Below are 14,187 nucleotides of genomic sequence, written 5' to 3'. Positions count from 1 at the left end.
AATCATCAGATCCTACTACAAAGGCCTATATTCAACAAACCTTGAAAATCTGAAGGAAATGGACAATTTCCTAGGCAGATACAAGGTACCGAAGTTAAATCAGAAACAGATAAACCAGTTAAACAACCCCATAACTCCTAAAGAAATAGAAGCACTCATTAGTCTCCCAACCAAAAAGAGCCCACGTCCAGATGGGTTCAGTGCAGAATTCTATCAGAATTTCAAAAAGACCTCATACCAATACTATCCAAACTATTCCACAAAATTGAAACAGACAGAGCGCTACCGAATTCCTTCTATGAAACCACAATTACTCTTATACCTAAACCACACAAAGACCCAACAAAGAAAGAGAATGTCAGACCAATTTTCCTTATGAATATTGATGCAAAAATACTCAATAAAATTCTTGCAAACTGAATCCAAGAGCGTATCAAAACAATCATCCATCATGAAGCATGCTTCATCCCAGGTATGCAGGGATGGTTTAATATACAGAAAACCATCAACGTAATCTACTATAGTAACAAACTGAAAGATAAAAACCACATAATCATTTCATTAGATGCTGAGAAAGCATTTGACAAAATTCAACACCCCTTCATGATAAAAGTCCTGGAAAGAACAGGAATTCAAGGCCCATACCTAAACATAGTAAAAGTCATATACAGCAAACCAGTAGCTAACATTAAACTAAATGGAGAGAAATTTGAAGCAATCCCACTAGATCAGGGATTAGACAAGGCTGCCTACTCTCTCCCTACTTATTCAATATAGTTCTCAAAGTCCTAGCCAGAGCAATCAGACAACAAAAGGTGATCAAAGGGATACAGATTGGAAAGGAAGAAGTCAAAATATCACCATTTGCAGATGATATGATTGTATATTTAAGTGACCCCAAAAGTTCCACCAGAGAATTACTAAACCTGATAAACACCTTCAGCAAAGTGGCTGGGTATAAAATGAACTCAAATAAATCAGTAGCCTTCCTCTACACAAAAGAGAAAAAAGCTGAGAAAGAAAGTAGGGAAATGACATCCTTCATAATAGTTCCAAATAATATAAAATACCTTGGTGTGACTTTAACCAAGCAAGTGAAAGATCTGTATGATAAGAACTTCAAGTCTCTTAAAAAAAAGAAATTGAATATCTCAGAAGATGAAAAGATCTCCCACGCTCATGGATTGGCAAGATTAATATAGTAAAAATGGCCATTTTACCAAAAGTGGTCTACAGATTCAATACAATCCCCATCAAATTTCCAACCCAATTCTTCATAGAGTTAGAACAATTTGCAAATTCATCTGGAATAACAAAAAACTCAGGATAGCTAAAACTATCCTCAACAATAAAAGGACTTCTGGGGGAATCACTATCCCTGAACTCAAGCAGTATTACAGAGCAATAGTGATAAAAACTGTATAGTATTGGTACAGAGACAGACAGATAGACCAGGGGAATAGAATTGAAGACCCACAAATGAACCCACACACCTATGGTCACTTGATTTTTGACAAAGGAGTCAAAACCATCCAATGGAAAAAAGATAGCATTTTCAGCAAATAGTCCTGGTTCAACTGGAGGTCAGCATGTAGAAGAATGCAGATCGATCCATGCTTATCACCCTGTACAAAGCTTAAGTCCAAGTGGATCAAGGACCTCCATATCAAATCAGATATACTCAAACTAATAGAAGAAAAAGTGGGGAAGAATCTTGAACACATGGGCACTGGAGAAAATTTCCTGAACAAAACACCAATGGCTTATGCTCTAAGATCAAGAATCGACAAATGGGATCTCATAAAACTGCAAAGCTTCTGAAAGGCAAAAGACACTGTTGTTAGGACAAAATGGCAACCAACAGATTGGGAAAAGATATTTACCAATCCTGCAACTTATAGAGGGCTTATATCCAAAATATACAAGAACTCACAAAGTTAGACTGCAGGGAGACAAATAACCCTATTAAAAAGTGGGGTTCAGAGCTAAACAAAGAATTCGCAGCTGAGGAATGTCAAATGGCTGAGAAACACCTAAAGAAATGTTTAACACCCTTAGTCATCAGGGAAATGCAAATCTAGACAACCCTGATATTTCACCTCACACCAGTGAGAATGGCTAAGATCAAAAACTCAGGTGATAGCAAATGCTGGTGAGGATGTGGAGAAAGAGGAACACTCCTCCATTGTTGGTGGGATTGCATACTGTACAACCATTCTATAAATCAGTCTGGAGGTTCCTCAGAAAATTGGACATTGCACTACCTGAGGACCCAGCTACACCTCTCTTGGGCATATACCCAAAATATGCTCCAACATACAACAAAGACACATGCTCCACTATGTTCATAGCAGCCTTATTTATAATAGCCAGAAGCTGGAAAGAACCCAGATGCCCTTCAACAGAGGAATGGATATAGAAAATGTGGTACATTTACACAATGGAATACTACTCAGCTATCAAAAACAATGACTTTATGAAATTCATAGGCAAATGGATGGAACTGGAAAATATCATCCTGAGTGAGGTAACCCAATCACAGAAAAACACACATGGTATGCACTCATTGATAAGTGGATATTAGCCCAAATGCTGGAATTACCCTAGATGCACAGAACACATGAAACTCAAGAAGGATGACCAAAATGCGAACGCTTCACTTCTTCTTTAAAAGGGGAACAAGAATATCCTTGGGAGGGAATAGGGAGGCAAAGTTTAGAACAGAGGCTGAAGGAACACCCATTCAGAGCCTGCCCCACATGTGGTCCATACTTATACAGCCACCAAACTAGATAAGATGGATGAAGCAAAGAAGTGCAGGCTGACAGCAACCGGATGAGAGACACAGCCAGAATATGGCAAATACATAGGCGAATGCCAGCAGCAAACCACTGAACTGAGAACAGGACACCCGTTGAAGGAATCTTAGAAAGGACTGGAAGAGCTTGAAGGAGCTTGAGACCCCATATGAACAACAATGCCAAGCAACCAGACCTTCCAGGGACTAAGCCACTACCTAAAGACTATACATGGACTGACCCTGGGCTCCAACCTCATAGGTAGCAATGAATATCCTAGTAAGAGCACCAGTGGAAGGGGAAGCCCTGGGTCCTGCCAAGGCTGGACTCCCAGTGAATGTGATTGTTGGGGGGAGGGTGGTAATGGGAGGAGGGTGTGGAGGGGAACACCCATAGAGAATGGGATGGGGAGGGGTTAAGGGGGATGTTGGCCTGCAAACTGGGAAAGGGAATAACATTTGAAATGTAAATAAGAAATACCCAATTTAATAAAGATGGGGAAAAACTCTCAAAAGTGGACGGTGACTGGTGACAAAGATTTCCTCTCATGCACTCCACACAGACACACAGTCACACAGACAGACAGACAGACAGACAGACACACACACACACACACACACACACACACACACACTCCATGGAATAATAGAGACAAAGAAAGATAAGTATTACACAGCCTCATCTGCGTACCTTCAAAAGCTGACCTCACAGAAGAAGGTACTGGAAGTGTGTGTGGTTAGAGGTGAGGAAGTATAGAAAGACTAGTGAAGGATACATACTAATAGCTAAAATGGAAGTTCCTCTTAAATGCCAGAGACGTACAAGTGCATAGGGCCAGACAAGAAAAGAGACCAGGGGGTCAGGGAGGGGAGAGAAAAGGAAAATAGAAGAATGCAAATCGATCCATTCTTATAGCCCTTTACCAATCCTATATCTGACAGAGGGCTAATATCCAATATATACAAAGAACTCAAGAATAACTTAAGACTCCAGAGAAGGGGCTGGAGAGATGGCGCAGTGGTTAAGAGTACTGACTGCTCTTCCAGATGGACCCTAGTTCAATTCCCAGCACCCACATAGCCGCTTACAACCATCTGTAACTCCAAGATCTGACAGTCTCACACAGACATACATGCAAGCAAAGACATAGCAATGTGCATAAAATAGAAATAAATAAATTATTTAAAAACAGACTCCAGAGACCCTACTAAAAAATGGGGCACGGAGATAAACAGAGAATTCTCAGTTGAGGAAATTCGAATGGCAGGGAAGCACCTAAAGAAATGTTTAACACCCTTAGTCATCAGGGAAATGCAAATCAAATGACCCTGAGATTCCACCTCACACCAGTCAGAATGACTAAGATCAAAAACTCAGTTGAAAGCAGATTCTGGCGAGGATATAGAGAAAGAGGAACGCTCCTCCACTGTTGGTGGAATTGCAAGCTGTACAAACACTCTGAAAATCAATCAGAAAATTGTATATAGTACTACCTGAGGTTCCAGCTATACCACTCCTGGGCATATACCTAAAAGATGCTCCAACATGTAGCAAGGACACATGCTCCACTATATTCATAGCAGCCATATTTGTAATAGCCAGAAACTGGAAACAACCCAGATGTCCCTCAATAGAGGAATGGATACAGAAAATGTGGTTCATTTACACATTGGAGTACTACTCAGCTATTAAAAACAATGACTTCATGAAATTTGCAGACAAATGGATGGATCTAGAAAATATCATCCTGAGTGAGGTAACTCAGTAACAAGAGAACGCATATGTCATGCACACATTGATAAGTGGATATTAGGCAAAGAGATTGGAGTATCCATGATACAACTCATAGACCTCAAGAGGAAGGACGACCAAAGAGTGGATGCTTCAGTCTTACTTAGAAGAGGGAACAAAATAAACAAGGGAAGTAGAGGGTGGGAGGGACTTGGGAGGAAGAGAGGATGGGGAGGGGGAAGGGGGCAGAATAAGGTATGGAGGAGATGAGATGTACAGAGTCAGGAATTTGAACAGAGGTGTGTAGCCATGGGCATGGGGAACTGGGGGTAGCAACCAGAAATTCCCAGATGCTAGGAAAGCAGGAGCTCCGAGGACCCCATGGGGATGACATTAGCGAAAATACCCACCAAAGGGGAGGGAGAACCTGTTGAGACCATATCCACCCACTCATCTCCAAAATTTTAACCCAGAATTGCTCCTGTCTAAAGGACATACAGGGACAAAGAGTAGAGCAGAGACTGAAGGAAAGGCCATCCAGAGACAGCCCCACCTGAGGATCCATTCCATATACAGACACCAAACCCAGACACTATTGCTGATGCCAAGAAATGCACGCTGACAGGAGTCTGATATGGATGTCTCCTGAGAGGCTTTGCCAGATCCTGACCAATACAGATGCAGATGCTCAAAGACAATCATCGGACTGATCCCAGGGCCCCAATGGAGGAGTTAGGGGAAGGACTGAAGGAGCTGAGGAGATCTTATCTGGCATTAATGGGAGGGGAGGCCCTTGGTCCTGTGAAGGCTTGATGCCCCAGTGTAGAGGAATGCTAGGGTGATGAGGTGGGAGTGGGTGGGTAGGTGGGGGAGCACCCTCATAGAAGCAGGTGAAGGGGGGATTGGGTAGGAGGTTTGCAGAGGGGAAACTAGGAAAGGGGATTACATTTGAAATGTAAATAAATAAAATATCCAATTAAAAAAATGAAGCATGGAAAAAATAAATGAAAGGAGAATGATTGTTAATGGCTATAGTTTCGTTTTTTGGATAAAGAAAACGTTCTAAAACTGACTGTAGGCTGTTTTAAAGATTTGTACTTATGTGTACCTGTGTTGGGGCAAGTACACGTAAGTACTAGTCCCTGCAGTAGGGGACAGAGCAGGACCTGTGCTCCCCTGGAGCTGTGATCCTGGTCATTGTAAGCTGCTAGGAACTGAACTATGGTCCTCTGCAAGAGCAGCAGGCATTCTTGACTCCTGAGCCATTACCTCTCTAGCCCTAACACCGGATATAGGTCACACTACATAGGTCACCCTCTAGAGGTCACCCTACTGAACAAACCAAGAGCCTCTGGATCTTACTGTTTTCAACACAGCTGTCAGATATGTGAATTTTACCCCATTAAAGCCAGCTTTCAAAGCAGCAGCTTTGGTGAGCATGCATTAAAACCCAAAAGCAGAGGGAATCACATAGGTAGTTTCCAGAAATAAAAATGTCACCAGGTGTCAGGAGAGAAAAAATGGCTCCAAAAGTTATTTTCTACTCAGCCAGGGCTGTTCGCATGGGCTACCTTCGTTCGGAGCTTGTTGCTGGCCATACACAGACATTAGACATGGGTAATTAGACAGAAAGGATTAAATGTTCTTCAGTATTGGTACTTCTTCCTGGACACAGGCAGACTTTACCTCCTTGGCACTTTAAGATTGGAAATGGCCATGGGGCTAGCCTCGACCATTTGACATGCAAGAAATAATTGCTGGTAAACTGCATCTCCCTGCCTTTCACTATTTAGCCCACCGTGATTTTTTTTAATCTTAATTTTTCAACATAGATTGTGATAAACTAAGTTGCTTTTAGGTTGACATGGTTTAAGTGTGACGAACCCTTTGACGTTGGCACAAGAAACTGTCATGTACTAAGTTCATTCTTGAGAAGCACATCATTGAGTTACCAAAAAAAAAAAAAAACCTATTTCATAAAGTAAGTTTACGGTTTTATGCTGGGCAATGCTTATAGCTATCCTTGGGCTGTCTACCTCTTTGACACTGTGGCATGATGTTAGGATCTGGAAATGTGTTGGGTCTCTCATAGCTGTCTTGAAATGCATGCAGTCTGTGGACCAGATAGATGTTGGACATATCTGAATGCGCTTGATCTTTATGAGGTCATTGCTTCCTTTAAGAATGTGAACAGAACATCTCTCCAAATTTACATATGCAAAAGTATTTCTATTGTCAGCACACAGTGCAAGCTTGTGCCCATGCATGGGCACCCACGTACATTAAAATTGGCCCGGATTCTGTTCATCTGTGGATATTCAGAATCCCTTTGTTCCAAAGTTAAAAATTCTTCTCCAAAAACGTATGAACTACATGATCCATGGAAGGCTAACCTACCTGCTAGGCTGAATTTGCAGAGTACAGGGAGTAGCCACAGTGCCAAGATCCACATTGTCCCAGAATTCACACCTAGAGGCTGGAGAGAGATTTCAAAATGCCATCAGTCAAGTGAGAGGCTGCTTCCTGTCTCTCTTTAACAATACTACTCCAAAGACAGATTCTAGGCATTTGGGCAGGAAGGAACTTCATGTCCTCCCCAATCCACCCCATCCCATCCCACCCGACCACATCCATGCCACCCCATCCCAATGACTGTCCATCACAACACAGATCTTTTCTATTACATCCACCCTGTACCCATTTTAAAGATGTGTACTGGCAATGGGTTTCTCTTTTGTCCACAGTCCACACCACTTACAATGCATACGCTAAGCAAACTACCACCAAGAACAGAGCTGCAGCAGGCAGAAGGTACTACACATCTGTACAGATCTGAGACCAGACTACAGCCTTTGCCTCAGTTACTGAGCCCTGGGCCAAATGGAATAACCCAGGCTTCCCAGAAATGCTGCCCTATTTCATGTCTCCAAACTGTTTGCCTACCAAGGCTCCTTCCCATTATAAAATTATGATACATGATATTTTGGTTTCTTACCTAGTTCTTGGCTCATAACTCATTCCCCAAGGCAAGCCATAGAAACTAACATTTGTGTTTCTTGAGATGTCATAGAAACTGTATCGGAAATTCCAATTTTCCCTACCTTTTTTTCTTTATGTTCTCCTCCTCCCTCTCTCTCCCTCCCTCCCTCTCTTCCTCCCTTGCTTTCTTTGTTGAGACAGGCTCTCACACTGTAACTAGGGTTAGTTTTGCTAAGAGCTTTATGTGTCCAAGGCTAATATTGAACACTCAGTAGCAATCCTCCTGCCTCAGCCACTGTAAGTGCTGAGTTACCATACCAGCTTCTCCCACCTTTCTATCTTGCTACCAGGCAGGACCCTACCTGTCCTTCTGCAGTCATAAAACTCTTGTCACTGCAGAGGGAGCCCACTCCATTTCCTAGAGGAAGGAAGTCTTTACACTCAGACTTGCTAGGTTTCCCCACCTAATGGGATAGCAATTAATTTCCTATATAAAGGGGAAAACACAAAGGACATGGCCCCAGGAGCTCTCAGACAGATGAACATGCAGAGACTTCTGGAGGCTTTAGGAGCTCCACACTTCTACCCCACACCTTCTTCTATGCATCTCTTTATCTGTATATTTTCTGTAATATTTCAATAAATAACCCAATACACCTGCTCCTCTGAGTTCAGCGAGTTGTTCAAGCAAACTGGCCAAACCCAAAGAGGAAGCTGTAATAACAATGGTTTATAGTCAGTTGATCAAAGGCACAAATAAAACCACCCAAGGCTTGGAACTAGCAGAAGCATTTACAGGGAGCCAGTCTTAGGGTTTGTACCTCCAACTGGGGGCTGTGGTGTTATGTCTGGGAATGTGGTATCAGAGCTGAATTGGGTTAGAGGACGTCTCTCTGGCATCGGGTGCTACAGAATCAATTGTTTGCTGTGTGAGAAATCCCTGCTCATCTGCTATTAGACGTTTCTGTGATGACTGTGGCATAACAGAAAAAGAAATCATGACATTTTGTTTTGCCTACCACATCCTTATTCCCAGCAAATTAATCACTTTCCTAGACTCATTTCAAGGCCAATCTAGGCCAAGATGCCCTCCCTGAACACCCACAGAGCATTCCTTTGAACTTTGCCCACAGAGTTGCCCGAATGGTGCTTAGCAACATACCTTCTGCCTTCCTCTCGCTCCGGTAGCTTTGCGAGACTGAAGCCTACTCAGAGCCGCGCTGCTACATGGTAGATACGGTTATGTAGTACCGCTTATGTAGCATAGCCGTTAATAAGGAATAAAATTCATGCCGGCTCTGGGCTAGGAGAACCTAAAGACTAGGCAAACGTAAAGACAACTCATCGTAGGAAGAAATAAACGCTGTGTTTTCCTGTGACAGATCGTGGGATGTGGGCAAGGGGAGGCTTTTAGACAAGACAAGCGGTGCAAATTTCAGGAGAAAGCTACAGGGATAGAAGTCTCTTATGTATAAGCAACCAAAGTACCCACCAGATGAAAATACGTAAATAAAGCAGCATGAGACGGGGATCTCCAGAAATAGAAATGGTCAAGAGTGGTGAGCGCGCCTGTAACCCGGCATTCAGGAGGCTGGGGCCCGAGGTCAACTGTGACCTCAACAACATCCTAACCCATCACGGCAAGTTTACGGGTGGTTTAAGCCGCAAACAAGCTCCATTCACAAAGCTGAGTAATGAAAATGTCCTCAGTGAAGGGCCGGATGACTGGTTGGAGAACAGCAATGGTTATGCCTAATGTTTCTCTGGGGAACGAACGTCTTTGCTCAGGATGCAGCCTCTTGGATATAAATGAGCATCAGACATCAAGGGAAATCTTTGTTTTCTCAAGGAAGAATAAATACGTCTTTAAATTTTTTATCATGTGGACCAGCAAGATGGCTTAGTGGGTAAAGACATCTGGTGCCAAGTGTGACAACTCAAGTTCAATCCCCAGGTTCTACATCATGGAAGAAATTAACTACTGCAAGTTGTTCTCTGACTTCCACAGGTGCACATACAGGTGTGTGTGTGTGTGTGTGTGTGACACACACACACACACACATAAAATTAAAGTTCTTTATCAAGATAAAAACAAAAAACTCAAAAAGAGGCAAAAAATGTAATCGTTATATAATAATGCAATGTTTCTCATCTGTTTCTCATTGTTAGAAATTTATTAATTTATTAATCTGTTTCTAGTTTTAGGATTAAAAACATGTCTTTTAGTCTTTGTTCCCACTTACATGCTCAAAAGCATTGTTGGAATTGGAGGGAGGGCCAGATATGGACATTCTATAAAAACAGATGCTACCAGCCCAATAATTGAACCAATATCTATAAAAAGCTAAAACTGTTGACAATAAGTTATTTTCCATGCTTAAATCTATGGCTATTTCACGTTAAATAAAATTTTAGCATATGGTATTTGAAATTAATACCGATCCTCACTTCACTCCTTTATTATGAGAACACTTACCTATTATCTGCGAGAGTCTAAAATGAAGCTTTAAACAGTTCCCAGCACCATCCCACCTGGAAGCGAGGCTGGAGAAGTCACAGTTGAGGAGAGTGACTTTCTAGAAACTGAGACAGCGGCAGCTGGATTTCTTGGATTCATTCAGCACTGGGAACTGAATACAGAAGAGCCCAGCTCTGACTTCCAAGAGCCGGATTGTGGCTTCTTAATAAGGGACAAAAGACAGAGAGGGCAGCCAGAGTAGTTTTTTTTTTTTTTCAAGCTACCAATGAGTGAGCTGCTATTTACGATGACTATCATGCTGTAATTCCTCCAGGGAGTTTGAGTCCAAAGTGAGTAAAAGTCTTGGGTCTTCTTGGAGAGTCAGAGAATGAACCATGAACTTAAATATTCCCTGGTGATCATAATTGTGCAGGGAAGACACACAGCAACTAAGAAGAAATATGAAGTAATGACTGTAGAGACCCAACCACGCCTTCAGGACAGGGACCCTTACTCTATTGTTTGTTTGTCCTCTGGGGATTTTTCAGTGAGAAACCTTGTCTCAAGGGAGAGATAGATGATGATAGAATAGGATGCCCAGGGACCTTCACATGCTCTCCTGGGCAGGAACGCTTAGACAGACAGACACACACACACACACACACACACACACACACACACACACACACACACAGTGGTGGGGAAAGAGAGTCAGAGAGACAGAGACAGAGACAGACAGAGAGACGGAGACAGACAGAGAGCAGTTTGTTTTTATCCAGGACTATTTATTGGGGGAAATTACAACATATTCTGTCACCAGAGTAATAGATTCTAATAGGGCAGCCACAAGATGACACCACAGCCTTGGGGAAAATACCTCAAAACCAAGTCTCCTTTCCAGGTTGCTCAGAATCAGAAGGTTTTCTCTGATTACAGATTTGGCAGAAGGGGAAGCCTAGGGCAAGGGATCTGGGACTTCTTGTCTTAAACAGACCATCCCTCACGGGTCTCTTAGAGGCTTAAGTGAGGTGAACATCATAGGAAAATGACGAAGATTCCACTGTGCTCCCAGAGAGAACCATCAGCGTTTCCAGATCCTGGGTCAACAACCTTCACTTTGAAATGGAGCAGCTTGGTAGTAACTGGTCTTTGGAGAAAGAGCCCTTCCCAGAAACTGGCATTCTCACTCACAGGAAACGCATTTGAACAAAGTACACGGCAGACGACTAGAGTTTCCCAGCGGTACCGTGGATGTGTCATGGTGGACCCTTAGCACCTTCAGCAATGCCATGACTCCCACTCAAACTCACTGACTACACCACCAAGGACATAACCCTGTGGCAGCCACCATCAGGGATGAGGAAACAACCCGAACAATTACTGCTGGCTTTAAGCAAAGGCCGGGATGAAGTGAGAGAGAAGTGGGAGAGTCTCCTGCCTGCTGTCTCTGCCTCCCTACATTCCATCACATGCCACAAGTGAAGGACCACGAGGGGCAGCTGTTCTCCTCCCTAGCAACCCTCCATTCCACACGACACTTTTGGCACTTCAAATCTCACTCAGGGTTGGCTCTGAGATGCCGAACTTTGTCCATTTGTACTTTCTTCCATTCAGTTAATTGTTCACAACCCATGCAATCATTGCCAGCTGACAATACTCTACTGTGTAGAGTAAAACTACCAACCACATCGTATTAATTTGTGAGAAATTCTGAGGGACTGAATATTTTAGTCAGGGTTTCTATTCCTGCATAAAAACATCATGACCAAGCAAGTTGGGGAAGAAAGGGTTTATTCAGCTTACACCTCCACATTGTTCATCACCAAAGGAAGTCAGGACTGGAACCTCACACGGGGCAGGAACTCGGAGGCAGGAGCTGATGCAGATGCCATAAAGGTATGCTGCTTACTGGCTTGCTTCCCCTGGCTTGCTCAGCTTGCTTTCTTACAGAACCAAGAGCCACCAGCTCAGGAATGGCCCCACTCACAATGGGCTGGGCCTCCTCCATTGATCACTAATTGAGAAAATGCCTTACAGCTGGATCTCATGGAGGCATTTCCTCAAGGGAGGCTCCTTTCTCTGTGATAACTCCAGCTTGTGTCAAGTTGACCCACAAAACCAGCCAGCACACTGAGTGAAGCTGAGTAACTTGCTTGATGGCTTCATCACCCCCCAACCCCCACAGTGTGAAGTCTCAACCTTCATGGTCACTCACACTTGTTTTCTTGACCTTTAAGAGCATCGGGCTGCCCAACCCAGTAGGGTTGACTACAGTACTGAGTACAGTACCTCAGAATTCCTCACAGGCTCTGGTGTATCATTCTTTTTTCTTCTTTTGCTTAAAGAAAAACTGTCCCCTGTTCCCATAACTTTGTTGCTGTGTGGATAGGTTCAATGTGCACACGTGTGAGCATGTATGTAGAGGCCAACACTCAACAGATGAGTCCACCTTTTAAAAAAATTATGTTTGAATATTTTGCCCACATCTACATCTATATACACACTTGATACCTTCAGAGGTTACAAATGGGTATCAGATGGCTTGGGACTGGAGTTACAAACAGCTGTGAACCACCATGTGGGTTCTGGGAACAGGAACAAAACAACAAAAAACCTGTTGTCTTGAAGAGCAGCCAATGCTACACCCTCTGTCTATCCCATCCGCGTTTGTCACTGTTGCAGTGCTCAACGATTCAGTTAGACGGCCTAGGCAGAGTCCCAGGATCTTCCTGTCCCTGCTTCCCCTGTGCTGGGATTACAGCTGTGTACTGTTGTGCCCAGCTTTTCTATATGGGCTCTAGGGAATTGAACTCAGGTCCTTGTGCCTGTGTGGCAAGCACTGTACCATCTAAGCCATCTTTCTAGTTCCCCCTCCTTCTTTTAATTGCTGATTTGGATCCTGAAATAATAATAATGGTCTCATCTTTCAACAGCACTTACACAGGTATTTTTACCTAGGTCTTTGAAGTAAATAGGCTAGTTATGTCTGTTTCATAATTACTTAAATATTTAAAACCATGTAAAGTATATTGTATCTATTATATTTTAAGTTACATTATATAAAATTTCTACTTTCATAAGTCAAGCTCAGCCAAATATTGGCAATTTAAACTTAATAACGGTCCCCTTACTTTTTCATATGAGGGTGTGGAATGATTTCCAGGATAAAAGTGAGAGACGTCAGATATATGCATTTCAGTCTCAGAGTCAGTGAGCCCACTTGGGTAATGAGCTGCTTCCAAGGAAGAATGTTCTAAATGGCCAGCAGCAAGGCTGGCAAGGACACAACCACAACTAAGAACCTACTGGGTGCTGATTACATTATACCGATTGTGCCCTTGCCTCCAAATCCCTGAAGAGCTGGTCTTACCACCACTTTACAGATAAGCAAACTGAACATCAGAGGTAGTCGGTAAACATTTCAAAAATAACAGTTTGCGAGGGACAGAAACAAACCCAAGCTCCCTAGTACCGGTTCTCAACTACAGCGATAGGGTAGCGCTCACCTACAGCTTTAAGGTAGCTCTCCGCGATTGACTCTCCCTCATCTCTCCTGTTGTAAAACTCTACTACCCACGAGGATTTCGCTCCAATTCACCCCACTCTGGTTTTCTCTAGTCTATACTTTAAAATCTATTTTTGTTCAGAGAATTCCTCCACCTTCTCACTCTCGAGCCCCAAGATTCCTCACTGTAACTTTTTAAAAACATGACTTGCCAAAAGAGTATACTATAACTATCAAAGGAATAGCCCATATGATGGGGTTCTGACCCATAATTTCAGCAAGCAAACACACATAGTAGGAAAAAGAGAATCTGATTATCAACGAATGAGTCCTCACACTCACCTTCATGACTAGGTGGTACCCCATAGTGTCCCTCTGGTTCAAAGGATCCTGGCAGAAACCAATGCTATGCACAGGCCAAGATGTACCAGGTGATAGGCATTTTATCCTGGGGAGATGTGTGCTTCCTGTGCTTATTTGAGGGCTTTCCCTTGAATTTTAAATCCAGCCCAACCCAGGGTAGCACTTACCCACTTATGCTGAGAAATGAGTTGCATTTACTGTAACTGCACAATTAAATAAATAATCTGCTTCTGTTACACCACTCAACTTAAAGGAAGTATCATCTGAGAGGCCATAAACAATTCAAGGAAATTACTCAATTTTCAAGTTTATATTCGAGAACTCCTGACAAATGTGGTAATGGATATGAAGTG

At 42.9% G+C, this 14,187-nt stretch overlaps 1 protein-coding gene across 1 annotated transcript in view; it reads right to left on the bottom strand.

Annotated features, from left to right (window-relative positions):
* Il31ra (interleukin 31 receptor A) overlaps positions 1 to 10,034 on the bottom strand; it is a 55,220-nt gene extending 45,186 nt beyond the window's left edge. The window contains exons 1-2 of the mRNA XM_032896861.1: positions 9,985 to 10,034; positions 6,927 to 7,005 (exon numbers count right to left, since the gene is read on the bottom strand). Coding sequence (XP_032752752.1) covers positions 6,927 to 6,981 — 55 coding nt within the window. The 5' untranslated portion in view covers positions 6,982 to 7,005; positions 9,985 to 10,034. The remainder of the gene's footprint in view (positions 1 to 6,926; positions 7,006 to 9,984) is intronic.
* Between the last annotated feature and the right edge of the window lie 4,153 nt (positions 10,035 to 14,187).

The sequence above is a fragment of the Rattus rattus genome, chromosome 3 (genome assembly GCF_011064425.1).
Source record: "Rattus rattus isolate New Zealand chromosome 3, Rrattus_CSIRO_v1, whole genome shotgun sequence".
Taxonomy (NCBI): domain Eukaryota; kingdom Metazoa; phylum Chordata; class Mammalia; order Rodentia; family Muridae; genus Rattus; species Rattus rattus.
This window is presented reverse-complemented; position numbering and strand designations above follow the sequence as displayed.